At 53.1% G+C, this 25,814-nt stretch overlaps 9 protein-coding genes across 9 annotated transcripts; 2 read left to right on the forward strand and 7 right to left on the reverse strand.

Moving 5' to 3' along the window:
* Nucleotides 1–69: 69 nt before the first annotated feature.
* On the reverse strand, nt 70–483 carry A1O1_00467 (uncharacterized protein; the record flags this gene model as incomplete). Its single annotated transcript, XM_007721386.1, has 1 exon — nt 70–483. The coding sequence occupies one exon, from the start codon at nt 481–483 to the stop codon at nt 70–72; it is 414 nt and encodes a 137-aa protein (XP_007719576.1).
* A 746-nt stretch (nt 484–1,229) lies between these two features.
* On the reverse strand, nt 1,230–3,284 carry A1O1_00468 (uncharacterized protein; the record flags this gene model as incomplete). The annotated part of the gene is made up of 4 exons (XM_007721387.1): nt 1,230–2,198; nt 2,282–2,851; nt 2,909–2,976; nt 3,035–3,284. The coding sequence occupies 4 exons, from the start codon at nt 3,282–3,284 to the stop codon at nt 1,230–1,232; spliced, it is 1,857 nt and encodes a 618-aa protein (XP_007719577.1).
* Nucleotides 3,285–5,441: 2,157 nt separating this feature from the next.
* A1O1_00469 (oligosaccharyl transferase complex subunit OST4) lies at nt 5,442–7,044 on the reverse strand (the record flags this gene model as incomplete). Its single annotated transcript, XM_007721388.1, has 2 exons — nt 5,442–6,603; nt 6,656–7,044. The coding sequence occupies 2 exons, from the start codon at nt 7,042–7,044 to the stop codon at nt 5,442–5,444; spliced, it is 1,551 nt and encodes a 516-aa protein (XP_007719578.1).
* A 373-nt stretch (nt 7,045–7,417) lies between these two features.
* A1O1_00470 (NADH-ubiquinone oxidoreductase 24 kDa subunit, mitochondrial) lies at nt 7,418–8,337 on the forward strand (the record flags this gene model as incomplete). The annotated part of the gene is made up of 2 exons (XM_007721389.1): nt 7,418–7,564; nt 7,657–8,337. 2 exons carry the CDS (start codon nt 7,418–7,420, stop codon nt 8,335–8,337), a joined length of 828 nt encoding a protein of 275 aa, XP_007719579.1.
* A 684-nt stretch (nt 8,338–9,021) lies between these two features.
* A1O1_00471 (uncharacterized protein) lies at nt 9,022–10,794 on the reverse strand (the record flags this gene model as incomplete). Its single annotated transcript, XM_007721390.1, has 1 exon — nt 9,022–10,794. The coding sequence occupies one exon, from the start codon at nt 10,792–10,794 to the stop codon at nt 9,022–9,024; it is 1,773 nt and encodes a 590-aa protein (XP_007719580.1).
* A 1,478-nt stretch (nt 10,795–12,272) lies between these two features.
* Nucleotides 12,273–14,749, forward strand: A1O1_00472 (uncharacterized protein; the record flags this gene model as incomplete). The annotated part of the gene is made up of 2 exons (XM_007721391.1): nt 12,273–12,277; nt 12,340–14,749. The coding sequence occupies 2 exons, from the start codon at nt 12,273–12,275 to the stop codon at nt 14,747–14,749; spliced, it is 2,415 nt and encodes an 804-aa protein (XP_007719581.1).
* Nucleotides 14,750–15,368: 619 nt separating this feature from the next.
* A1O1_00473 (uncharacterized protein) lies at nt 15,369–18,239 on the reverse strand (the record flags this gene model as incomplete). Its single annotated transcript, XM_007721392.1, has 1 exon — nt 15,369–18,239. The coding sequence occupies one exon, from the start codon at nt 18,237–18,239 to the stop codon at nt 15,369–15,371; it is 2,871 nt and encodes a 956-aa protein (XP_007719582.1).
* Nucleotides 18,240–18,565: 326 nt separating this feature from the next.
* Nucleotides 18,566–19,928, reverse strand: A1O1_00474 (uncharacterized protein; the record flags this gene model as incomplete). Its single annotated transcript, XM_007721393.1, has 3 exons — nt 18,566–19,576; nt 19,629–19,782; nt 19,840–19,928. The coding sequence occupies 3 exons, from the start codon at nt 19,926–19,928 to the stop codon at nt 18,566–18,568; spliced, it is 1,254 nt and encodes a 417-aa protein (XP_007719583.1).
* A 524-nt stretch (nt 19,929–20,452) lies between these two features.
* A1O1_00475 (uncharacterized protein) lies at nt 20,453–25,168 on the reverse strand (the record flags this gene model as incomplete). The annotated part of the gene is made up of 5 exons (XM_007721394.1): nt 20,453–21,010; nt 21,063–21,778; nt 21,835–24,865; nt 24,934–25,068; nt 25,157–25,168. The coding sequence occupies 5 exons, from the start codon at nt 25,166–25,168 to the stop codon at nt 20,453–20,455; spliced, it is 4,452 nt and encodes a 1,483-aa protein (XP_007719584.1).
* Between the last annotated feature and the right edge of the window lie 646 nt (nt 25,169–25,814).

Raw genomic sequence — 25,814 nt, forward strand, 5'->3', positions numbered from 1 at the left:
TTGCACACCAAACCCCGTATTGTCCTTGACTCAGACACTCTGTTCTCCCTTGCTAGCATCACCGCCGCCTTATCTCCCGCCACCATCCTCGGAGGGCTTTTTCTTCGATCCTCCCTTTGCTTCGTCCGTGCCTTGGCTGATTTCTGGATTTGCGGGACTGTCCTCCAGAGGGTTCACCTCGTTCCCTTCACCGGCCTTCTGCTTCGCCTCTTCAGGATCCGTGATGTTAGGGTCAAAGGCCGCGTCCTCGTTGGCGGCAGCCGTGTCGTCTGAGCCGGACTTGGAGTATTCACTTGCCTCCGGATCCAGCTTGTTGCGGTCGACTTGGGCCTCGCGCTGCGGGTGTGTGTTACGGTCAGGATCTTGGTCCGCCGCAAAGCGATAAGGGGTCGTGGAGAGGGGTCGTAGGCCGGATTGAGGTCGGAAAGATGTGCGCAAAGAAAATACACTGCGTGAAATACGCAGAAGTGTTGATGGTGGCATGTTGTGATTGACTTTCTGTGCTTGGAGCTTCGAACCTCCGTTCGAAAGAAAAGATGGTTGCGATAGACTCTATCAGTCGGTGGATTGAGTCTAGTTTCGGCTTATGGTATGAGAAGAAGTATGAGTAGGCTGGGTATGATGCTCGAAAATGAACAAGAGGGATGACAGGCAGTAAGTACCTTGGTATGGAGGTATTAGCAGTGCAGTAGTGACGGTATGAGGGACAGAAACATCATCGATTGTCGTTTGGGCGGGTATGTGTTTGACGTCATATCGGAGCGACACGACTCCGGACTTCATTTCCGCGCATTCCAATCAACTGCCACCAGCTCCTAATCACCCCCAAACGTAATGCAGTGGTGTGGTAGCCTGGGTGTGTACATCGAGCAGTTGTCTTCATGTTCTCGTTGCAGGGGCTTCAGGTATTGTGACTCCAAACACAATGGGATGGGGTGCTGAAGATTCATAACTGCCTCAATCATTCAACCTAACATGTCCGTTGGAAGCTGTTGACGTGCGGAAGCTGGCAGGTGTTTGTGGGACTCCTCAAAAGTCCTGGTTAAGGATCCTCTAGCATTTATCCATCTGCATTTCTTCAGCATCATAGAATAGTGTTTGATATTCTCGAGTGTCTCAAGGTTTCATAGCAGAGCCAGCGTCAAGAAACAACGCAGCATGCTACGCCGACCGGCATTTTCTGACCAGGTGGTGTTTCTTTTGTCCAGCATTTTCTGTGGAGTGATATCTTAACACTTCAGCCGAATACCATGCCTTTTCTCTTCCTCCCGATGCTCAAACATGACCTGCACGCCAACGAAAAGCGCAAAGCAAGCACCGAGCATGAACATCGCGCCTTGCCAACTGCCAATGATACCGTTCACCAGTCCCATCAGCCCGTCCAGTCCGACCGCAAATCCGACCAGGTTGGCAGCCATCATAAGGAGGATATTGATCACTGCGCCGATGCCGCAGAGGACGCGGTACGCTTCAGGCCGATTTCTCCATTTTGATTTCGGGAATGCCATGGTCGCAAGGACCTCTGGCAAGACGAAAAGCACGACCAGCCACCCCCACATCAACAGCCTCAGGTTGATGTCGTGCCACAAGGCGACAAAGGAGAAGACAGCGAGCATGTTGAGGATACCGCGTACCCTCCCTGTCCCACCGCCGACGCCACCCCCAAGAGGAATGTAGAGGTACCGAATTGTCCACCGATTGAAGCTTCTGTGCCATGAACGCCAAAATCCAAACGCCGAATAGTTGTCACTCATGCAGCGGACCATGTTCTCCGGAGGATCCATACCGTCAATCAATGCCCAGAGCCGGAAGAAACGCCAGGGGATCATTAATTTCAGCCAGATAATATGCAGGTTGAAATATGCCAGCATACTGAGTTGGAAGGGCGTATATGTGGACCAATCCGGAGAGGCCTTGGAAATCGCAACGACGTAGATGGTGTGCAGTAAAAACTCCATGCAAAACAGGGTGATCAGAAATCTGATGCCGTAGAGGATCGTCCGTCTTGTCGTTATCGAAGGTGCCGGGTGCATGGATTGAGAAATGTAGTCGTTGAATGTCACAATGGGTCCCGCAAGATAGAGTGGTGGGTACAGGACGTAGGCGACGTAAGTTCGAAATGATTTGTATGTTGCTTCTGGAGCCGGCATGGCGACTCGGTCCCTTTCGGACAACGCTGCCGGATCGAGTTGTTTCTTCTTGATCATCTTGTCAATGACAGAGCTCCGGATATTTGGAGATATGTAGCTCAACCACTACGGAGAGAAGAGACAAAACATACCTCGATAGGGCTCCCGACCCTGGCCCGATCCAACGACCAGTAGTGGTCGAAATTGAAGGATATCATTCTCAACACGGTGATCTTGAAAAGAACCTCCCACCGCGGATTCAAGCCTGCATGCGAGTCCAGGAACTTGGCCCAGTCGGACGCAGCCGGGAGAAATGGGGCAAGAGTCTGCACCAAAGTCGAATACGGGTAGCCTTGCGTCAGCTCATTGGCGAAGAGAATGACAATGTTGAACACCCAGGTCGCAGCGGGAATGCGGTTTCGAGGAAGCGAGGTGCCGATTTTGAAATTCACGTAAAGGATGAGAAGAATCTTGAGCATGGAAAAGCCATTCAGAGCGGAAATGTAGACCAATGCAGAATAGAAGTCGAAGGAGACCCGGCTCTGAAGACGGAGATATGCTTCAACCGACGAATACTTGGCCTTGCCATTCCCGTTTACTGTCGGTGTACCGTGCCCAGTGAGCTGTTCATACAGCCGTCGAAGCAGTGGATGAAGGACAAGAAGAACGGCAAGATACAGGACGTTGTCTCGGAAACTGGCATACTGGCCATCTGAATTGTCCTATATCCTACATAAGCCTTCTGAACGATGATAGGACAGGGTTCTGTTCCTACATACCACTTTCCGACCCAACAGCCAGCCTGGGGACAACAGATGCTCGTATTTTGAATAGTTCGGTGAATCGGCTATTCCACTCTTGTCAAATTCATCGTTCCCATCATGCCTGCGCCTGTCGAATCTTACGTTGTGAAACCTCCACTACAGCCCAGTACATCTGCGGTACGCAGAACAGAAATACCAGCGTGTAGAAGTAGAACTCGGGAGTTCTCCATCGTGGCGGCGAGACATCCGTAGGCAAAGCTTTGCCCTCTCTTTCTACAGACTTGTGCGAGTTCTCGTCAACCGATTTCAGGGGAACCGAGGAGGAAGTCGTGAACCGAGTGTCGAGAGTGTCGAGGGAATATAACTCCCGGAGCAATGATGATGCGCCCATATCGTCCTAGGCATGCTGCACCTGTTGTGATGGAGCGCACAGCAATGATGGCGGTGGGCAAGAAACGTCCTGCTTGCTGTTGCAGCCTTGCAGCAAGCGCCAGTGCAGTGTTGATGGACGTTTGATCGCGTCACGGTGCCTCGTCGACTTGGCGCGCAGCCGTCCCCATTGAATGATGCAGGCTCACGCCGCTTTGAATCAGCCTTCCATGGTCATCAATCTTTCTTACCCACAGACTGTATCTACCCTCGCTACCCTATTTGATCTATACGCTTTGGTACTGGTCTAGCTGGTGGATAGTACGGCCCATTATTAAGCAAGCATGCACAAATATGTAAATATCATCTACATCAATTCATGATTGCGTCTCTGGATTCCTCAGCCTTGCCAGCCTCGGCCTCAGGGGTTAAATTGTAAAAGCAGCATGTTATCTGTGGACTTTCGACGTATCGCTCTAAACGCAACGTCAGGCCAACAAATCCTATTCCGAAACTTGATTTACTATGATATAAATACAGACCGAGATCGCCACGCTTATGAACAGCTCGAGAGTGGCTTGGTGACGATGTTGCAAAGGCATGCATGTGACTCACGGCCCTGCAGTACTGTCAGAGATCCCGGGTCAACAACAACGCGACTTCTAGCAAGGAGGCCACCTCAACTAGGGGAGGGCTCCCAAGATACAAATCCAATACGTATGGCATCTGCCATCTATCTAGACGGTTGGCCATAACAGAAAGACATGTTCAGGTCAGTCAACAACAGTATGATACCGAGTCCAGTGAGATCCAATTCGAATCAAGAAACGTACATTTCGGCACTTCACTTTGCAATTCTGCCGCACCTTCACATGAACAGGGCACACTCCCGCACCCGCGCACAAAACCCAAGCACAAATGAGTTCTGAAACCCAAAAACAAAAAGTACAAAAAAGTTTGGTAGTGGTAGTAGGGAGGAATCGAACCTCCTACTATACCTTTTCCCACTCGGTCCCAACACCCCCTAGGGCTGTCGGTCCGGAGAATAGAGGCGAGGCTCCCGTTCAGGTGAATGCAGGGAAACCGAGTACCTTTACTTGATCTACGCTCCTCCTTTCAACAATGGGCAGGGGGGAAGACGGGGATCATCCACGGGCGCTCTATCCGGGAAAAGGCCCACCAACCGAACCACGACAAAGCCCATCCCGAAGGTTTGGGAGCCTCTTTGTGGATGATTTGGGGTGAACTTCTTTCGGGCTTTGTTGGACAAAATTCTGCGAGTTACAATAATAACCCTGTGATTTTACGGGATTGGTGGCATGTGATCAGGGCCCGGGGCTTGTGTTAAGGTCACGGTGCGTTAGTGGTGAGTGTTGGCATGACGATGAGGCTGCAGTGAATACTCGCGTTATCTGGCATGTGACGATCCCTGGCACACGAGCATAGAGGCTTTTAGCCCCACTGCGCAGGTAACAAGATCTCGATCTCTTGTACCATCTCTGTCTATGATGACTGCCTACCTTGCTGGCATTCCGATTCCTGGCCAAATTGACCAGGGTTCGGTTGTATTACAATCTGATCAGAGGAAGGCCTCGATTCATACTACGGAAGGGATGAGATTGTAGGCTCTACTTTGTCAATCAAGCACTCGAACTATTGGAGGTGAGACCGTGCTGGGAATCATGAAGGTATTGCAGAACGTTTGATTGCGAGGTGCGCATTGTCGACGGTCAAACGCCCAGATCAATCCGCTCTCTCGCTGCAGACGGTTTATCGTCCTGCATTCCCAGGGGTTTGCTTATCACTGGAGAAAGATATATGCTTGACTTGCCCAGGTCGCGCTCGAATGTCGCTATCCGGAAATGCAAGCCTCAGCATTGTCAGTTGGTGGATACCTCGGAATGGCAGGGACCGTCGGGCGTGTCGGCAATGAGTAGCTAGGACAGGGTTTCGTTTGTGTCAATTGGGAAAGACTAGTGCTCCTTATATACTCCCACAGAAATCAATGAGGAAACTATAGGGGTACAGAAGGTTCGAGGTACTTTTGAGTTTCCTATTCTCGCGACCTGGAGACGATCTCTATCAAATACACGCTTGTGAAGTGATATACTCTTCTCACCTTCACAACACCGCCTCCGGCGCTTGGATGCTATGCCTGCTCTATTTGAGGGGCACTTGCTCATTTCTGCTTTTTCCCAATACTAGTATCAATACTTCCGACCAGGTACGCAAGGACAAACACGCCTGCCACTCCCGCAAAGATCGTCAGGGGCTTCCTCAATGCCGCGAAAAAGGTGTACTCGTATGTGACCAAGACAGTGACATCCCTTGCCTCATCAACAACATTGGTCGCCGTGAGCGTGAGCACCGTACGACCAAGCGTGTCCATGAACGTTTTATGCAGACCATGCTCGGCCTGGAGGGTGGGCACGCCCGTGCCGCCGTGGGTTTGGTATTTGACATTGGTCGCGCCCTCCGGCAGGATGACGCGGAACACGAGCTTTTCGTATTGAATACCCTCAGGGTTCTTGGGACCTTCCACCAATGGGACAGCCAGGATGTATGTGTCGGCGGGAGTCTGGAGTTTGCGTAGAGACGACGAGAGATCGTTGTTCCAACCGATCCGGAAAGTGTAGTTCCAACCACCGAAGAGCGGGTACCGCGGCCTAAGTTCCAGACTGGCCTCGCGGACATTGTTAGGTCGGAAGCGAGAAGTCGAGACATTGCCGATCTCGTCGGTGAAGTAGGCGTCGACGCTGCCCGGTTTCAATGGGACCTTGAGTTCTCGTAGTGCAGAAGTCGTCATTTGGCCGGCATTGATGTAGAAGTTCTGCGTGCTCCATGCCACACGAGAAAACTGGTTTGCCAGTCTAGCTCCGTCGTGGCGAAGCCAGTATCGTTCTTCGGTCGCCAGATTGCCGCCCCAGTGAGATACTTCGACGTCTCGTTCTAGCACACTGCACACCAGAAGCGGCTTGTTGAACTCATAGCGCACCGTCACTGGGTAGACTGTCCCGGGGGGGACTTTTGCAGTGTCGTAAGGCCCGTATGAGAATGAAGAGCCTTGTTTCTCTGGATCAGCGGCTGAGGTCAGGCCGCTTGTCGTCGTGTATTCGGGGACATCTGATGAAGGAAACTTGACTTTGGTCTTTTGTTTGATGGTCGGGTAGACGGTGGGAACGTAGGCCGAGAAATAGTAGGTCAGGTATTGCTTTTCTTCTTGTTTGATGGACGCCGGTAATGGTCGTAGAGCTTCCAGTATGTGGTAGGAGATGGACAGAGTGACAGCACCCTTGGGGGGTAGGGGCTCCGTGAGATGGATGATATAGTATTGGGTCGACCTTTCGTACAAGTCAGCCAGCACTACGGTGAATGGGTAGCATAGTAACATACTTGGATGACGATGGCTCTTTTGCATCAGATACACCGGCCAGAGTGCCAATGGTCACTTCCAACGGCCCTCGCTCTGCATGCTTCTTGTCCCGGGCGTCAAACCCGCCAATCTTCCCGACCAAGTCATAATCGAAGGGGATATAATACTCCGATTGAGGGTTTTTGTCTGTGTTGGTGACCAGGACGTTGGTTGTCTCCCTAACATACCCTTTTTCAAGATTGATGGTCCGGACGAGGTTCGTGTTCTCGAAGACCGGAGCAGGCTTGAAGTCGCCCGTTAATATCCTCTGCGTCAGTTCTGGTGTGGTGAGGTTCGACTGTTGTGCGGAAGATAAAGACGTATGAAAACACAGTCCGAAGACTGCGCTCACCACCGAGGAGAACCGCATCCTCGTATTCTAGGTGGGAGCAAGATCAAATCAGTGCGGCATCGTCGTTGAACTGCGACCAGAGGCCAGCGTGGAGAACCGAGTTGATGCTCTGTCGGCGGAGTTCACTTGGAGGCCGAGAGATTCACCGTGATCACTCGGGCGCCGCATATTTCTCGAAGCGAACTATACGGAGGATCTTTTGGCGCTCCGGCACACCTTCTCCCAATGACTGACTCGTTTTCGAGACTGACAACCAGCTGCCGTTGATTGGTCGAAGCTCTTTAGGGACATACCTACGACGTCTAGCAGTTCCGTGGTTTCGCAGTCTCGCTTCAGGGCACCTCGAAGTTGTTGGACTGCGAGAGAGGTTTGAGACAGCACAGAGCCAATAATGGCGTCAAAATTCGTTCCTCAGCTGGTGCGCCAGGCATCACGAAGCCTGTCCAAAGCTCCTCGCAGCAGACAGCAGATCAGACAGACGTTCCGACCCAGACAATTCTCCAGCACGCCGTTGTCGCGGAGCGAGGCGCTCTCAGTGGTGAGTGTTACACCTCTTCCCGCTCACTGGGATTGAATTTCAGAACTCGGATATGAGGGAAGTTTGTCCGGAGCTGACTTGGACTCTTATAGCACCGCAATACTCCCGACAACAATCCGTCGATTCCCTTCAAGTTCAACGAGACCAACTTGCGGCTCATCGATGAGATCCTCAAACGATACCCACCACAATACAAAAAAGCCGCGGTGATGCCGCTGCTGGACCTGGGCCAGCGCCAGCACGGTTGGACGACCATCAGCGTGATGAACGAGGTGGCGAGGATCCTGGAGATGCCGCCGATGCGGGTGTACGAGGTAGCCACGTTTTACACCATGTACAACCGCCAGCCAGTGGGCAAGTACTTTGTTCAAGTATGCACGACGACGCCGTGCATGTTGGGCGGCTGCGGCAGCGACAAGATCATGAAGGCCTGCGAGGAGTTTTTGGGGATCCACTCTGGCCACATGACCGAGGACAAGCTGTTCAGCTTACTTGAGGTCGAATGCCTGGGAGCTTGTGCCAATGCGCCCATGGTGCAGATCAACGACGACTATTACGAGGATTTGACCCCGGAGACGATTACACAGATATTGCAAGCGCTGAAGGATTCGTCGACCATCAGCGGATATGATTTGAGCAAGGTGCCGCGCCCGGGCCCGCAACCATACGAGGGCGAGCAGAGAATGAGCTGCGAGCCGAGGGGGGGTCTGACCACGTTGACGGGCGAACCATATCATATCAAAGATTTCATGAGAACTGATGGAGAGTTGTGAATAGTCGAACAGTGAGGGTGGCGCACGTAGGTGTGCCTGGCGATTGACTCTATTGTCTTCAAGAGACGACACTCTGAGAACCCGGCAGCGACAGCGGCGATTCGGCAAGAGGGTAGGCGGCTCTGTACATACGAGGAGAGATGTCTTGAGATCGCAAGAGCAGAAGATGGAAATGCCAAACAACGTTTTAAGCCAACGAAGCAGATGCTTTTTCCTCCCAGTCCTGTAACTGTTATCTGGCTTGCCCCCTGTACAAAAGATCGGATAAAACAACGCGCACCCAGAATACAAGCATATCCGCGTCTGTCTCATGCTGGCAGAGCGAGGGTCGACTGATATAGCGACTCCATGAGCCTGCTGCTGCCTCAGTTCATATCATATCCCATCATGTCACATCACATCGTTAAGTACCGTGCGTTTCCTTTCTAAAGTCCACTTCGGACCATATCTCGCCTGATCAAATACTCCATTCCAACTTCCAAAACCAAGACCAAATCCATATCCATATCCATATCCATATCCATGACCAAACCAACCCTGGCCGAGCATAGGACATATCAAGCCCCATGGCGAACATCCAGAATGCTCGATCCTGCAGAGTTTGGAAGAAGATCGGGCGTTCTTCAAGGTACGCAGAGCAACGTGGCGTGTGGCCATCTGGTCCATGGTCGCCTAGCTTTGCAGTCACCATTTGCTCGTGCTGGTACTTGCGCTTGTAAGCTTTCCGGGAATGCTAATCGACTTGGGGTGATACATCGTTGAGCTTGATGTCGACAGTGAGCTCGGAAACGGGTGGTGGACGGTAGGTGGCTTGGGCTTGGTCTTGTTGATGGTTGAGAAATTGAAGACCATGTCAACGTCAATGGCATTGTCGGCGTTGCCCAGTACCTTTATCGGCTCCTCAGGGTCTTCCCAATGCGCAGTACCCTGATTTATTGGGGAGTTAGTGTCGCCAGAGGCCGAGGAAACCTCGGAACCTCCGGCCGAAGAAATGCTGAAGGACGGCTCGGTCAATGTCCAATCCATCTCGTCACCAAGGCGATTTGAATACACCATCGCCCATGTCATGTCGCCTTCGTATTCCTCACCGTTTGCCGGCTTGGCAACATCACTTTGGTTGGGTTTGATGGCGATGGGTTCCAGAGGACACTCCCGGATGCGATTGTCCACGACATAACGTTCCACCCGAGCTTTTAACCTGTCCACGCATACGCTGTCTTTGGCCACAAACCATTGTTGACGTCCACCGTTACTGAACCAACCACTGAAGGATACCGAGGTGAGCTTCAAATCCGTCTTGATGTTTTTGATCAGCTTGACCCAACATTCTCGACGGTCTTCGCTCCCCAGGAGCGTGATGTTGGAGAGTTCCAGACGACGCAGAGTAGAAGCATGGATCTTCAAGAAGTGCATCAAATCTTCGTCATGGCAAATACACGCCTCAATCATCAAGGCCTCGAGTCGAGGCAAGAGCGGTCGAGATATCCAGCTTCCTGTGGGGGTTTCCAAGAGGCCACCTAGATCTGACAGTAACTCGTCGTCCGCGTACTGATGATGTGTCACAGAGCAATCGGTCAAGCGTAACCTAAGGGTTCTGAGCTTCTTTGCAGATTTTAGTAGAGCCTGGACTGCATCGACGTGGTTGGCAGTAGTCATTAGAGTATCATTGCGGAAAGAAAGGTCAAGGAACCGGAGATTCTCCATCATGGCCTGGAAGATCCTCAATTGCTGGTGTGCTGCAGAGGACTTCATGGGCACCACGCCGAACAAGGCACGACCGTCTAGATTTGTCATCTTGAAGCCCTGTAACCGACAGCCCGCGGAATAGGCGGCTGTGAGGATGCCCTTTGAGAAAGACCTCCCAGAGCCGCCCGCCATGAGTTTGAAGTTGACGATTTCTGGATCGACCTTTATGGATTTGCAAATGTGTTGATAGAAGTATGGGATTTTGGCGAAGGCAATTCTAGTTCCGTCGTCACAGTCTCGGACACGGACATCGCGCAGGTTGGGCAGTAGCTTCAATGCTCTGGTGAGCATCGCGACCTCGATGGCCATATCCTCGTAAGGCTGAAAACGACCTTGGGCGGCACGGTCCAGCAATGCCTCTGCACGAGCCTTTTCCTCGTCGGACATTGGAGGCCGTGCAGCATTCGACCCGTATTTCTTGATATGGCCGAAGAAAGAACCAAAACGGGCGTCGTATTTTACTTTCGTGATGAGCTGAGTGACCTTGGAGCGTTTCAGTGCTTTGATGAAGCCGAGGATGCAATGTTCATTTGGGACCAGCACGACTTTGCGCCACAGATATGGGTCGGCCATTTGAGCCAGGCTTTTGGAGGCCAATCGCACATTTTTGAGAGTGGCACGGGAGCAATTTTGGACGACAAGCAGAAGGATCTCATTTGGAAGGTCGGGAAGGGGACCGTTGGTCTGGGGAGCTGAATGGAAGGAGGCCATTATGAGCGACAAATTTGAGAGCATTGCAGCGTGCTGAGCGGATTGATACCTGGATGGTTATGGGAGGAGCGAAGGAGGTATTCACGAAGCAGATTGCGAATGAGTATAGTCCACGGATACAAATCCACAGAGTTCTGATGAGGCTGCCTCGTGCCGATGGTTTGGGGTTTCAGGCTTTGAGGCTTGAGGTTTCAGGCTTGCGCTGGGCTAGTGCGGTTGCCTGCGGCTGGAATGTGAATTGCGGCCAGGAAGCGGCAGTGATGAGGTGGGCGGAATTGGTCGAGCAATCCGCCGACAAGGGATCAAATGGCAGGCATTATGCTTGCAGAGCGAATGATCTTGGTGGAAGAGAGACAGATGGCGGGTTGTCCCAATTCGAATACAAAGAAAATGGAAGAGATGGCGGCGAGTCGCAGGAAATAAGGCAGCAATATCACCAGGTCATGGTAAAGCTCATCCAGTTGAGTGAAAGCTGCTCGTCAATCCCCTTTCTTCACCCACCGGCTCTAACATCCCATTTACTCTCGCCTCTATCCGGCTCGAGAATGCGATTTTATATATATTATATATATACTATATAGTCATGCCACGAAGCACGCAGGTCAGGCTGAACAACCATCTACAGTCGACAAGGCACGTAGACCTTCCATTCTTGACCAGCCTGAAGCAGTTCACCTGGTAGGAGCCTCGCCCACTAGACAACCTGTTCATGTTGTCATGTCGGTCTCTTGCTGCTGCCACCCACGATCATGTTATTGTGCCAATTCCCAACCGCATGGTGTCATTTACATGTTCCAGATCGCCGTTCCACTCCTAGGCCTCAAGGAGGGTGTGGTCCGCTCGTTGCTGAGATTCGGGGTCTCAGACCTGAGTCGTCGTCTGGCTCGACTTGGAGGGCGTTCGCGCACAGAAGAGGAGGCATCGAGAGGTGGCTACAGGAGGTAGTTGACGTCCGATAGAATGGTGGGGTCGATGATGTTACAAAGTAGAATGTCACTGCAATGAAACGGATTAGTTTAGGCACTTTAGGTGACATGGTTAGCTGGAGGCTAATGGCTAGGCGCGACACCCGACCTTTTAGATAATTTTAGGCTTGAGATCGGAGACGCCTTAGGCACCCTAGGCCTCTATCTACAGCGTGCTTGCCCTGATTCCAGCCCCTCTCCAGGCACGTTCTTGCCTGCCTCTTCCCATTGGAGGGGCCGCCCAAAGCCTCTTGTTGATACGACGTAGTAGCGAGGTGAGGCAGGCGTTATTTTTCGCGATACGCAGCTTTTCCTCATTACTTGGAAGGCTTGGAGCTTTTGCGGTTTTTGCTTTTGCCAGTTCGGTTGTACAAATCTTTCAAGTTGTATCTTCTCCTTGGTTTCTTTCTGATTTCTATACCTTCAATAGTATCATTGTCGCTGTACTCGACCGCCTGGCTAGGCCAACACTCTGTCACCCGATCGCTTCCCCGATGCTGTAGTTGGGCCAATATGAAGTCCGTCCTCCGGCCCACCCCGCGCTGCTCCTCTTCCGTGGCTAACAATTGTCTCTGTGCAGGTTCGGGCAGCAGCTTCGTCAGTCCTTGATTAAAGACTACTATTGGCATTACATTGCCTATGACGAACTCAAAAATGCCCTCAAGAAACCCTTCGTTAACGGCAAGAACGGCGAGCGCGAGCCTTGGACGGACGATGATGAAGCGGCATTCATCCGACAGCTCGAAGGCGAGCTCGACAAAGTCTACACCTTCCAGAAGCTCAAGAGCCAAGAGATAGTATCGAGGATCAAGGCTGCCGAGGCCGAAGTCAGACAGGTGATTGAACGGCAAGAGAACCAGGGCTCGTCCGATGTCGAAAGCGACGAGGATCTGGAACAGGACTTTGAACTGCTCGAGGCCGACCTCAGCGACATCATCGCTGATGTCCATGACCTGGCAAAGTTCACCCAGCTGAATTATACTGGTTTCCAGAAGATCATCAAGAAGCACGACAAACAGACGGGTCTGATCCTACGGCCTTCCTTTGCGACCAGACTCAAAGCGAAGCCTTTCTTCCAAGACAACTACGATGCCTTTATCGTCACTTTGTCCAAACTCTACGACCTCGTAAGGACCAGAGGCCACCCTGCGAAAGGCGACAGCTCTGCAGGTGGTTCTCAACAGAACTTCGTTCGACAGACCACCAAGTACTGGGTACACCCCGACAACATTACAGAACTTAAGCTCATCATCCTGAAGCATCTGCCCGTGCTGGTCTTCAACCCCAATAAAGAGTTTGAAGATAAAGATTCCGCCATATCTTCCATCTATTATGACAACCCAGAGACATGGGAACTTTACGAGGGTCGACTGAAAAAGACCGAAGGGGCAGAAGCCATCCGTCTGCGATGGTACGGCGGGATGGAGAATGAAACAATCTTCGTCGAGAGAAAGACACACCGAGAAGACTGGACCGGTGAAAAATCGGTCAAGGCTCGCTTCACGCTCAAGGAGAAGAACGTGAATGCTTTTTTGGCTGGCAAGATGACGGTCGAAGAGGCCTTCGCAAAAATGAGAAGAGACGGCAAGAAAAGCATCCAGGAGATCGAAGATCTTGAACAGCTCGCCCGAGAAGTCCAATATCGAGTCATCACCAGAAGACTGAAACCGGTCTGCAGATCATTCTACCACCGTACAGCTTTCCAGCTTCCTGGCGATGCCCGAGTCCGCATTTCGCTGGACACCGAGTTGACCTTGATTCGGGAAGACAACCTTGATGGTAGACAAAGAGCCGGCAACAACTGGCGGCGAATGGACATTGGCATTGACTGGCCATTCTCTCAGCTTCCCCCGGAGGACATTGAGCGGTTCCCCTATGCTGTCCTGGAAGTCAAGTTGCAGACACAAGCAGGTCAAGAACCGCCTCAGTGGGTTCGTGATCTTACTGCCAGCCATCTCGTGGAAGCCGTGCCGAAATTTTCCAAGTTCATCCACGGCGTGGCCACCTTGTTCCCCACGCGCATAAACCTCCTTCCCTACTGGTTACCGCAGATGGACGTCGATATCCGCAAACCCATCACCCATCGATTCGGTATCGAACGGCCCGCGAACACGGCCAGCTATTCCACTAGTGACGTTGATGACGATGATGTAGATTCCGACGACGAGCAAGGGGACGGTCAAACTACGGGAAGGACTACCCCCTTCGTGGACGGGTCAACCAACGGCGACGATGAACAAACGATAAGGTTGAAGGCCGCCAGGCGTGCTCTGAACGAGCATAGCCGTGCCCAAGAGGAAGACAGCCGACAGAATGGAGATGCCAACGCCGCTCCTGGCAACTCTCTGGATGAGGAAGAGCGGGTGGCCGCACTTCCCCTGGGGGACGAAGAATACATCTACGACTCGGAGGCGGATGAAGAAGACGAGAATGAGCTTGAGGAGGCACGTCATTCGAAGTCGTGGAGATACTATCCCTTGCTGGTGAAACATCACGTCCAACAAGCGGGCGACGCACTCGTTCGAACCTTCAGAAAGGTCCCAACCTCGACTCCTCTCCCACAAAACGGCGGTGTCGGCAGCGTCAACCCGCTAGGCGGGCAGATCCAAGTCAAGCGATTCAAAGCGCCCCCTGGCAAACGGATCCACGTCCCCGTCCGAGTCGAGCCGAAAGTGTACTTCGCCGCTGAAAGGACGTTTCTGTCCTGGCTGGAATTCAGCATCATCCTCGGCTCTATCGCCGCCACGTTGTTGAATTTCGGTGACGGCATCAGCCTCGCCTCGGCCTGGGGCTTTACCATTGTCGCATGCGCCGCATTGGTCTATAGTGTGGTCATCTACTACTTGCGCGTGCAGATGATTCGGAAACGTAGGGCGAGTATTTCCCGGTATTATGACAAGTACGGCACCACGGCGCTGTGCATGGGTCTGTTTGCGGCGACGGCGGTCAGTTTTGGCTTCAGGATCAGAGAAGATGGATGGTTTGGATGATTGCGAGCCTGTCTTGCAGGGACGAGAAAAGAGAACAGACCCGCTTGAAACATGGGTGCCTCTTTGTTGCCTTTCTCCTCGATGATTGCACAGTGCCCGAAAACGAAAACGAAAGGAGAAAAACAAGACCAGGAGTGAAGTCCGGCCGGTACCACTGCTCCCAAAGAGCATATGGACTGTATTTGATTATCATCATTATCAGGATAATATGTAGACCTGACCAACCAGACTAGTTGCCTGACAAAGCTATCTTATAGAAGACCTGGCCATGTCGGAGAAGACATTAGCCAGCATCCTGGATTTCGTTACGTTGAGACCTGACATTCCTTGTGCCCCAAAACTGTACTGCTTTGCTCATACTGCATTCGACCATCACCGTCGCCGTCACAGTCAAGACTCGATGGCACCAGGCCAGAATTGCCGTGAGGACAACACGCATGATACCCACGCCGAAACCAGAAACCCCCTGGCCCCTGATCACAGTGATGATTCCCTTTGAATTGAAGAATCGACCAGTCCGCAGAACAGACAGGATGGATCATTTCCTTTGAGTCATAGTCGATCCAATCAATGATAATCCCCGTAGATACCGCGACAAGGCAAGACTCGAACTTCGGTTTCAATCATCTTCGATATCGTCGTCTGAGATATACAGTTTTTCGACAGTCACTGTCATCGAAGTCGAAGGTTCATTTCCGTGTCCTTGTAATTGTCCCTGCGTATTCCCGGTTCGATTTCCGTGAGTAGTCGAGGTGCTTGCATTGATAGACGGCCCGCGACCGCGATTCGGTCCTGCTGCGACCACAGAAGGGACGGACCCGTATGTATATGAAGTAGCATTCGTAGTCGCATTCGCCCTCGTCGGGCCAGTCATCGTATTTGTGCCAATTTTGGATGCTGAACCGGTAGCTGCGTGCGCAAGGTTATCGTGATCATCGGCGTCTAGTCGTTCTGCGTCCGCCTCCGCCTCCACTTCTTCTCCAGTAGCGGACGTGAGGAACGCGCCTGGCTTGAATCTCGTGATGCGTTCCAGCACATTCGTCGTCGTCGTGGAGATCGCCGTGACAGGAGTGTCATGCTGCTTCCTAGCGCCCAAGATGCGAGTCATGTACGGCAACATCTCACAGACCAGAGTGTCTTTGGGGCGATGAACAGGTCGGGGATCAAGACTTTCTTCGCTGTCGTCGTTGCTATCGTCCCCTTGGAGGCCTGGTTCAGACTTGATTGTTGGAGCAGACGTCGGCCCAAAGGCTCTGCTCTGCCAACTCGCGACGCCGCCATCACCACCACGACCATTGCCAGCACCAGCAGCAGTCGGCAAAGCTGACGAATTGCCAAATCCAGAACCAAACCCAGAAACGGAGCCAGAGCCATGGACAAACATGTCAATCAGACTTTCCATTTCCTCTCTAGGTTTCCACAGTCTTAGACTCGCTGGATAGAACATCTTGAACGCGTCGCCCTTCTTGCCGCCCGGCGGACTCGCTCGATTGACAGGATACGGTAGATTGAACAGCAACCCCCTCGTCGCGACATGAAAGCTGATTTCATCCTGACGCAGCGTATCCGAAGAGCCCGCCTGCAAGCTCGCTTGGACGAGGGAAGCATTCGGATTCGAGGTGGCACGCCGTGATGGTCGGCTCTCCGGATTCAGGATGTCTGTGGTCGAGAGAATATCCGCACATCCATCGAATGACTCCTCAAAGCTGTCGCCGTTGCAGGAAAGGATGTAGTTCTGGTGTAGAGTGGAGATGAAAGTCTGGATATCTGTCCCCGTCTCATTGAGGAGGGCTTCGATATCGACTTGGGAAGCCTTGGGCGTGTACGAATGCATCAAATGGTCCGGCGGCTTGGGTGGCGGTTCTGCTCGGGTGTCCAGGACTCGCGGGTCTTCGCGCTTGTTGTACACGATCTTGCCGGCTGCGTGGAACATGTCCAGAGTGGTCTCGCGCTGGGTCACGAGCTGGAGCGAATTCTTCTCCATTTCCGTCAGCGGTATGCGGTCTTTGTCCTTTGCGGTCTTCTTCGGTTTGGCTGCGATTGTGCCGGACCATTCGGAGCCATCGCCGCCTCTCAGACAGAGAAACTCCAGAGAGTTGACTGCGCTCCGGACATCGCCCATCTCGGCCAGCCGTTGCATGACCGCGGGACCTGGCATGCGGCGTCGGCGAGAGTCTCTGGCCTCCTTTTTCATGACTAGATCGAGAGCCTTGGTCACAAATGTGGCTGCCACAGGGTTGAAATCCATCACTGTCACGAAGGGATGGTTCAAGATGTCCGGACCGAGGAGTCTGTGAGCTGTGAAACTGTCGCTCATGGCTGTGGAGGAGGACAGCAACGTCTCAGAAATGATCATGACAAGGGGTGGAGCGCTTTCATCAGAATGATGCTGGGAAGGGAACGTCGAGGCGACCGTCTTACTTCGGGCTAGAAACTGTAGGATGACCGACCTGAATGACTGAAGCGCGCCAGAGTACGTCGATATCGTCGCCGGGAATTCTTCCACCACAAGCACTCGATGCCCAGGTTCCGCGACCGGGGAGGTTGAATTCAAGGAGTCGTGGTCAAAAGCGAGGCTGCCGAACTGGCCTCCACGGTTCAAAAACTCGTCAAACTGATGTGCAATGGAACTGTTGGCGCCGGAGTCGGACACGACAGGATTGTGCCATGGTACTAGGTGCAAACCCATCGCTTTCGCAAGCAACGCCAGGGTCGTGGTCTTTCCACTGCCTGCAGGTCCTTTCAGGATGAGCAGTTTCTGGTTGTTCCGCCCAGTGATCTTGCCTTGCAACCATCCCTGGACATCGGCCACCTTCTTCTTGTGCACGACCAGCTCTTCAAGATTGCTGGGTCCATATCGATCAGCCCACGGTAGATGGTGAAGCTCGGCGACAGGTTGCGGCTTATCTGCTCGGGTACTAGTAGTCGGTCGACCAGAAGTTGCCGGCTTGAAGAATCGCTGGCTTGGTGCTAGACTTCCTCCATTGGCCTCACCCTTTTGTTTAGTTATGGGAGGTGCGAGAGGTTGAGGTTTCAGTCTGCCAGATGAAACGCTTGCATTGTCTGTCTTGACCCCGAGTTCCTGTAGCGTTTTGTCGGATAGTTCATCGTCTTCTATGGCATCGTCCAGCTCTCCATTCGCCCAGTCCAATTCTGGTGTGGCCGACTTCTTCCTCCATCTCTCTTCTTCACTGATCTTGCCGAAGAAGGAATGTAACGATTTGGACTTCTCGGGCTCGGTAGGTTTGGTACTCTTTCTTGCTTTCTCCGGAGAAGACTTGGGGGATGGTTTGGGAGCGGCTCGTCGCGTCGTCGGCCTCCCTTTGCCCGCTTTGGCCGGTGATGTTGTCAGGGAAGTCTTTCCATCAAGGGTAATCTCACGCTGGGCAGCCTTCGGGGCTTTCGAAGAAGGCACCTCAAAATCGTCGTCGCTATCGTCGGAGAGGATAATGGTAGATCTGCGCTGCCGTTTGGCAGGTCGTGGAGCCATTTGCGGGCATCCTGAACATGTATCTCTACATGGAGAGAGTGGCTTCTGTTAGTCTGTTGGTTCGCCTATACAAAGAGCGGGCAACGAGAGACTGCGTTTACAATCAATGATGCTGAATGTGGTGAATGATTTATTTCATTATTTGGTTTAATGGCAGTGGATGCGGGTGCACGTGACCGTCGCCTCGCCTTAAGTGTTCATGGCGATGGGAGAACAGTAGGAACTCCCTGCCACCAGCAAGGTGTCAGCTCCATATAATACTTGTTTGTCAATGAGGCTGGAGCATGTATTTTCTAATCGTAACCTTTCAGGAATGTCTCTATTGTTCAGCCTCGGTTGAAGAGCCCATCAACCAGATTGTCCCAAAAGCCCAGGTCATAAAGATTCTCGACTTCCGCAATGGACTTGACCTTGACCCATCGCTCATCAGGCTCTTCTTTGGGTTGGTCGGGATCCGTGTGTGATGCTTCCCCCACGATCTTCTTCATCGGTGGCTTGCCATTCTTTGTCCGGATCATCCACCATTTGGCCCTGACTCCCGCCGGCCATCTGACTTGTTCCTCCCGAGGCTCGACATCTTCAGGCAGTGGCGGATAGCTTTCTCTGATCCTGCGCATCTCGGCTCTGTAAGCCATACCGTCCGCGATGTCCTCCTTCCACTCCCCCCATTTGGCACTCTCGTTTGTAGTCATTCCCGCCCAAAGCAAGTAGACGTGGTAGATCAGAAATGCCACCGCGAGTGGACATGACATGACTGCCAGCATCATGACGGCACCGATGCGCCATTCCCTGCTGATCACCCAAGCCCAGCAGTTCGCAAAATCACTCCAGGTCATTGTGGTGCTCCAGCGTTTCGCAGTAAGACTCCCCTTTGTGAGAGCAGCAGGAACGAACCTCTGCTGTAGTTGTGCATCTAAGACCAGATAGCCGAGGATGGCCCCGTAAGCCAGCAGAACGGCTATACTGACTAGCAGGAGGTTGAACCACAGGTAGTTGTTCCGGCCGACACAGTTGTTGATCCAGATGCAGTGATGATCCTGTTTCTGGACACACGCCTTGCAGAGAGAACAGTGCTTCGAACGAGGCGGCTTCGCGTGGCGACAGGTGCTGCAGAAGTAGCCCGGGTGGAAGAGAGCGTAGTCATAGGGATACGCAAGCATCGAAGAGCGGTGGTTTTGCGCAGTGATGTTGCTGGAGGTCGTGGTTGACAGATAGAGAAACACCAAGGGCGCGAGGACCAGGGGAGGCAATGCCACGATTTGAGATGTCGAGAGTCGCCCCCATGCCGCTGGGATGAAGAGAAGCTCTGAGATGACTTGTAGCAACACGAAAAAGATCTATCCATAACCATATAAGCCCATAACGCTGACGACAGTAGTCAACACATACCAGAACCAGTGGGTGAGCTTCATTCATAAGATAGTCGCCCGTCCGAGCGAGGCTCCGGGTGATGCGGCGGTCGGTCACTCGGTCATCCACCGCGATGAAGCCATTGGGGATGTGCTTCCAGAGCAGTCGGTGCAGGAAAGCAACAGGCGTACGTCTAGAGAACAGGCTGGGTTCAGCAATTGACTCGTCTCACACAGAAGCGCCGTCTTACCTGAAGATGGGCAGCCGGCCAAAGAGCGCGACAAAGAGCGCGAACGAGATACTGAGGATGACGATCGCAATCGTTCGGATGACACTCATCTCAGTACCATACAGGAGGGAGGATTCAGCGGCTCCCAAATTGTAGAAGTTGTAGACAGAGAGATGTATAGGACATAATGTTGTTGCTTTCAGTGGCTGTTTATTTGGTCAACGACGATGATTGGGCGCCTGACTGATATATACAGCCACAGGCAACCACCGTGTGAAAGAGTACTGTTATGTTACTCTGTATCTCTTCAATAGATTAAAATCCCATTGCATTCATTCAATCGCTTTCTTATTCACACATCACGGTAACTACGGTAACTTCGAATTGACCTACTACCCAGCACAATTCGGCTTCTTCTAGCAAGCCTCGCTATTCCATTGATCGTGTGCTGCGTAAACTCGTCCGCCATTAGAAGACAAGCAACAGCATGCATGGTCAGAACCCTCATTGACAAACACCCAGCCGCCGTGATCCATTCTTGTCCAACGCCGCCCAGAGACCAACAGACTCCAAACCGAACTCGTAGATTGCGCTCAACCACCTGTTGAAGTTGAATCATGCCCATTACCTCCTTTCACGCGTGCATACTTCTGGTCTTCCGATGATAGCCCTCGTGGTGGCCGCTCCTCGACTTGACCGGACTACTGGTCTGACTGATGCCAGCCCCGGCATGGTAAGTCTCTGTTCGCAGGTGACCCGCGCTGGGTCTCGGCAAATGTGAAGGCGTCGATGCTTCGGCCTGCAACTTCTTCTCTCGCTTGAGGACCAGATCGGCCCAGCCCTTGACTGGAGCAGAGTTTCCCGGGACACTCTGGCCGACCGCCTCTGAGAGGACCTTCATCCACTCATCTTTTTCCGCTGGAGAGTCGGCATAGAAGTCAATAACTTCGCCATTGGCAAAGCGAATCCGGAAGCCCTCCTCCACGAACATGTATCCTTCTTCTTCCTCGGCAAACCCACTCTTACGTCGACCGCCACCCTTGGTGGGAATCTCTCTTTGCGTGAGGCTGGATTTGTCATCGATGAGCCGTGTGGCTTTGGCAAGGTTGATGGTCGCCCGTGGTTGAAGGGTGGTCTCGTGGAAGGCGGTCAACTTGGAGCCGGCAAGCTTGAAGAATCGTCGTCGCCAGTACTAGACTTTGTTAGCTAGACACTTCATCGAGTCCGTCGCTCAGATCACTTACCGGGCAATCGCCTCCTTGTTGACTCAAGTAGCCTTCAAAGCTCTTGATATTGGCCTGCTGCTGCATCCGGTCTTCCGCATCTCGAAGTGCCCGAATTGCACCATTCATGCTTTTGGGCATGTCTTCATCCTTGGCCCCCTTTGGCTTGGGCACGTACAACAGCTGCAGCTCAAGCTTGCCTATTTCATACGGTGGACGCCGTCGCAGCTGTGTCACTCCTTTCTTGCTCCTCGAACTGCCGACGTATACCTCTTCCAGAGCCCATTCGTTGAAGCAGGTAATGTCAACCGTGTACGGTCTGCCGTATGCGTGCTTCTCATGCTCGCTCAGGGCGACGTAAGCACGAGCAAACGAACCGTCCTTTGCAACGAGACCTTGTACCATTTCGTATGCCGACGGTGGCGTGACAGGTCTTCGCACAGCTTGGGCTTCCAGTTGTGCCCTCATTTCCAGTTCCTTTTTCTTCTTTGGCGAACCAAAGAACCTGCCAAAGGCGCCCTGCTTCTTGGGCGAGGGGGGTGGTTTGGAAGGAGACTGGGGTCGTTCAACCTTTGGTTGTTCCAACTTCATCTGGAGCGTGAGTTGGAATTCCAGATCATTTAGAACGACCAGCTCAAACTCCTGTCCGATTGGCGCTTTACGAGCAAGCTCCAGCCAAGCAGTCGTCACACAGTGCAGCCCATTGTCGAGGGTGAGAGCAAAGTAGGTACGTTCATCTGTCCGTGGTCAGTCACATCTGTAGTCAGAACTGCACGTAGAGGTGTCAACTCACGTCGAGGAAACGGCATCTGCAAGTCTTTGACACCGACAACTTTGACGAACAGCCGACCACGTTCGGCGCCGTCCTCCCAGTCCTCTTCCTCTCCGAGCTCGTCTTCTACCACTGACTCAAGACTCTCTTGGGCATTGCTTGCTTGGCCCGGCAGAGGCGGGACAGCACTCTCGACTGGTGGTTTCCTCTTGCTGACTGCCTTCTCACCGCCAACCCGAATGCTCTTCCGTCTGATCTTACCATTCCAGGGTTCGGTGCTCCATGTGGGCTGACTTGTCTTGCGAGGAGACGGCTGAACCTTGTTGGGCGGGAGATTCGGCGGTGCTAGCGAATTCTCATCATCCGCGCTGGGAAGGACGGGGGATTTGCCTTCATCCTCCACGGCAATACGTTCGCTTGCAACGACAATCTTGGTGTTCTGTCGCATCACATAACCTCTCTGTCGGTGGGCGGATCGATTAGCAAATGAGTCTTCATCAAGGGATGCAGCAGGGGTAACGGGAGCGTCTTTGCCCGGTAGAGCGCGGGCTCCACGGGGCTTGGGTAGCAGAGGGATGTTTTCCAGGGGGTTCGCAACCTTCGAGCCCTTCGTGTCAGGGTACTCGCTAGATGGGAAACGTCCGTTGAAAGGGTAGTATAGGCGCCGCAACGAGAGTTCGAACTGTACCTTTTGGGCTTCTACAACGCGGTCAAACTCCTTCTCCAGGCCCAATCCGAGACCTTCATCCAGTTCGTCATATGGGATGTCCAACTGTACCAAGCTGCTGACTCGCTTGTTTTCCCTTGGCTTACTTTCGGTGGTGACACGTAGTTCCTCACTCCCTGTGTTGTCCGCAGGCTCAGACACGGGAGACTCGGCTTCACGATTAAAATCAGACGAGATTGGTGAGACGGGGGAGGCCTGTTTCCCATTGACCACCACAGATCCCGTCTCAGATGGGGAGACCGATCGCTCACTCTCTGCTTCCGGATCAGCGCCTGCCTCGGGCGCGTTCATGTCCTTATCCTCCGGGAATCCAGAGTCTGCAGTGGAGTGTTGAACCACCGAGCTTGGAGTTCCGGGGGTCGCTCTGTCCAGCTCCAGTCTCAGTGGGCTGTGCTGCCGTCTTGTCTGAACATCAGGGGTGTACGAGCGCTGGATCGACTGGCGCAACGCCGCAAGATCAGGGAGGTCCGTTGATGGTGGATCTACGACGGCAGTGTGTACCTTCTCCTCCTTCTTGATAAGATAGGGGCCGAAGCCCATGTCGAAGCTATCCTCTCTGCCGAAGTCAGGGAACTCAGGCAAGGACACACGATGGTCAGACTCCGCAGCTCTCGAGATTCTTTCTGGCACTGGGCTCTGAGCCTTGGGGGTGTCCTGGCCTTCGTTCTGAGTAGCTGGAGGTGCCACAGCTAGAGAGGCTTGTGAATACTGGCTCGTGAGATCATCGTCCTGGTTGGCGCTGGTCTCCGATTCCGACCCGTCACGGCCAATGTACATGTCTGCAATGGAATACAGGTCTTGTTCCTGCAGGTCCTCCTCCTCCTTGATGCGAGGTTGAGTGGGATCCTCCAGGGACGGGATTGGAACGTCTGGATCGAGTGGAGATCGGCCTCGGTGGCCCGAAGCCTCAGACACATCCTCGCTGCTTTCTCGGCTGTCTTGGTCACGCAGGCCAGACAAGATGGACGCCCTCGAAAGCTGCGGTGTAGAGTCTCCAGACTCAATGATCTCCGGACCAGGCTCGCCGTGATCGACCGAGATGTCCTCCGCACTGGCACTGCGGACGGGACTGGACTCTTTGGATCCCATTCTCCTCAGCCGGCGTTCTCTCTCTTGGTCCTGAAGGGCCATCAGGCGGAGTCGATCCTCGACGGACAGAGAGCTCGAGGTGCTCATCTTCTGGATGTCAGTTTTGGAAATCCCCGCGGGCATGGGCGGTGTCGGGAGAGAACGATGGGCGACACTCATTCGTTCAAATGCGCCGGACAGACTCTCACCCCTGGAGTGGCCATGAACCCCTGTGGGTGGAAGTGGTGGAAGCGGACGGACGTGCCCGTCAGAGTCGACGGAACCTGCACTGGTTTGATGTGGGCGAGATGCCATGGTGCTGGGCTTAGCAGAAGGAGCCGGACTCCCGCAGTCTTCTTGGAAAACATCCTCATCATGACGAGCCAAAGCGGTGTTGGCGGTTTCAGGGCTCATGAAGCGCCAATCTTCAGGCAGCACCACGGGGGTCTTTGCGGTATCTTCCAACGAAGCATCAAAGCTGTCATCATGGTCGGCGGACGACCCTCGCTCAAAACTTGGTTCTTCTTCCTCATCATCGTCCTCGGTAGTGTCGTAGCTACCCTCTCGGGATCCAGAAGCACAGGACTCGGACGGCGCGGGCGTCGTCATTTCATATTCATTGACCTGAGGAGGGGCCTGGTCAAAGGTGACGCTCTTGTGATGGCGATGCAAGCCCCGACCTTCAGGAAGCTGTTTGCCTTCAATGTCATCCTCATCTTCCCAGATGCCTTTCTCTGGGTCAAACCCACTCCGTCTGAATCCCGCGCCGGTCTTTTTGGAGAGCGATGATTTGGCAGGTGAAGTGTTGAATCTGCTTGGTGACAGAGGTGCGACAATGGCTGTCGAGTCTTTGTGCTCTGGCTGCATCTGAGTCTGCACGGGAGAACTATATCTGTTGGATGGAGCGACGTTTTCTTTGCGAATCGCATCGGCCCCACGGAAAGGCGATTGTTGTCGGGAGTATTGCATGCTATGCGGACGCCCGTCAAGAATCGCCGGACGCGTGGGGTCGTAGCGATTGCTCTGCTCAATGGCGAACATACTGCTGTTCTTGACCCGCGAAGCCTTCTTGAGATTCTCAATCGACGATCGTTTCTTTGGAGAGACAGAAGGGGGAGGGGGAGGGGGACTTTCGAATCCGTGGTGGACTTCTCTGGCAGGGGAGTTGGGATCCCGTCCCTGCCAGAACAGACGGGGCGAGGTGTTTGTGAAAGGAGACGATCCGGCTGGAGAGGTTTCGGTGGCCAACAACTTGCCCTGCGACTTGTGAGATGAAGTTGTTTGAATCGACGACGCAAGAATCAAGACAGGCAAAAACAACGTACTTTGACTTGAGGGAAGCTCGGAGAGTTTCGACGAATGGCCATAGGACTCAACTCTGACAAGGGGCGATTGGTTACTCGGGGCAGCTTGGATGGCGAGGCACCATTGCTGCCCTTCTGGATACGTAGCGGTGGAACCTGTGGGTGACGATGTCAGCAGACTCTCTTGAGGAGGGGTGCGGCAAAGGACGTCGAGGTCAACGTCAACAATGACAATCGCACGTACCTCCGACGCCATGGCGGCTAGAACTAAAACAATGGCGTTGTATTCGATGCTCAGACACGCTCAGACCACGAATGATGGATGGAATGAACAGTGCGTCGGCGAGGAATGAATGACAGATGGCTCCAGCCTGGAGTTCGGCAGACCAGCCGCGAGCGCAGGTTGAATGCTTTTTCTTGAAGGAAAAGACTGTGTGAAGAGTCGAAGGGAGAGCCGCACAGACTGCGGCCGCAATGTAGACCGCTTCAATTGAGCAATAAGAGAGGAAGATTGCAAGAAGGGAGAGAGGATGGAGTCGAACTGCTTCACAACTTGCACTTGGTATTATTTACTAGCAGCCAACAGCAGCAGTGGTCGTACTACTAGTGGTGCAGTGGGTGATGGTAGTGTCGGGGCCCCTTCAACTTCGCCTCAGGCTTGTTGTATGTGTGACCGTCAAACTTCAACTTGAAAGGCGTTTCGCGTCCAGTGAAAGCGGGGGAAAACAACGGCCTGCGTAGTAAAGGGCAACCATGCTTTAGTGCCACTACAGATCGACGCTACTCCAGAAATGGAATTCTAAGAAAAGTTTCGAGACCTACACTACATCTTTTTGTATGGCGCAGACGAGGCATCACTGGCAGTGATCCAGGACATCCATCCCGTCTCTCCTGATATATCA

The sequence above is a fragment of the Capronia coronata genome (genome assembly GCF_000585585.1).
Source record: "Capronia coronata CBS 617.96 chromosome Unknown acBCG-supercont1.1, whole genome shotgun sequence".
In the NCBI taxonomy this organism is placed as follows: domain Eukaryota; kingdom Fungi; phylum Ascomycota; class Eurotiomycetes; order Chaetothyriales; family Herpotrichiellaceae; genus Capronia; species Capronia coronata.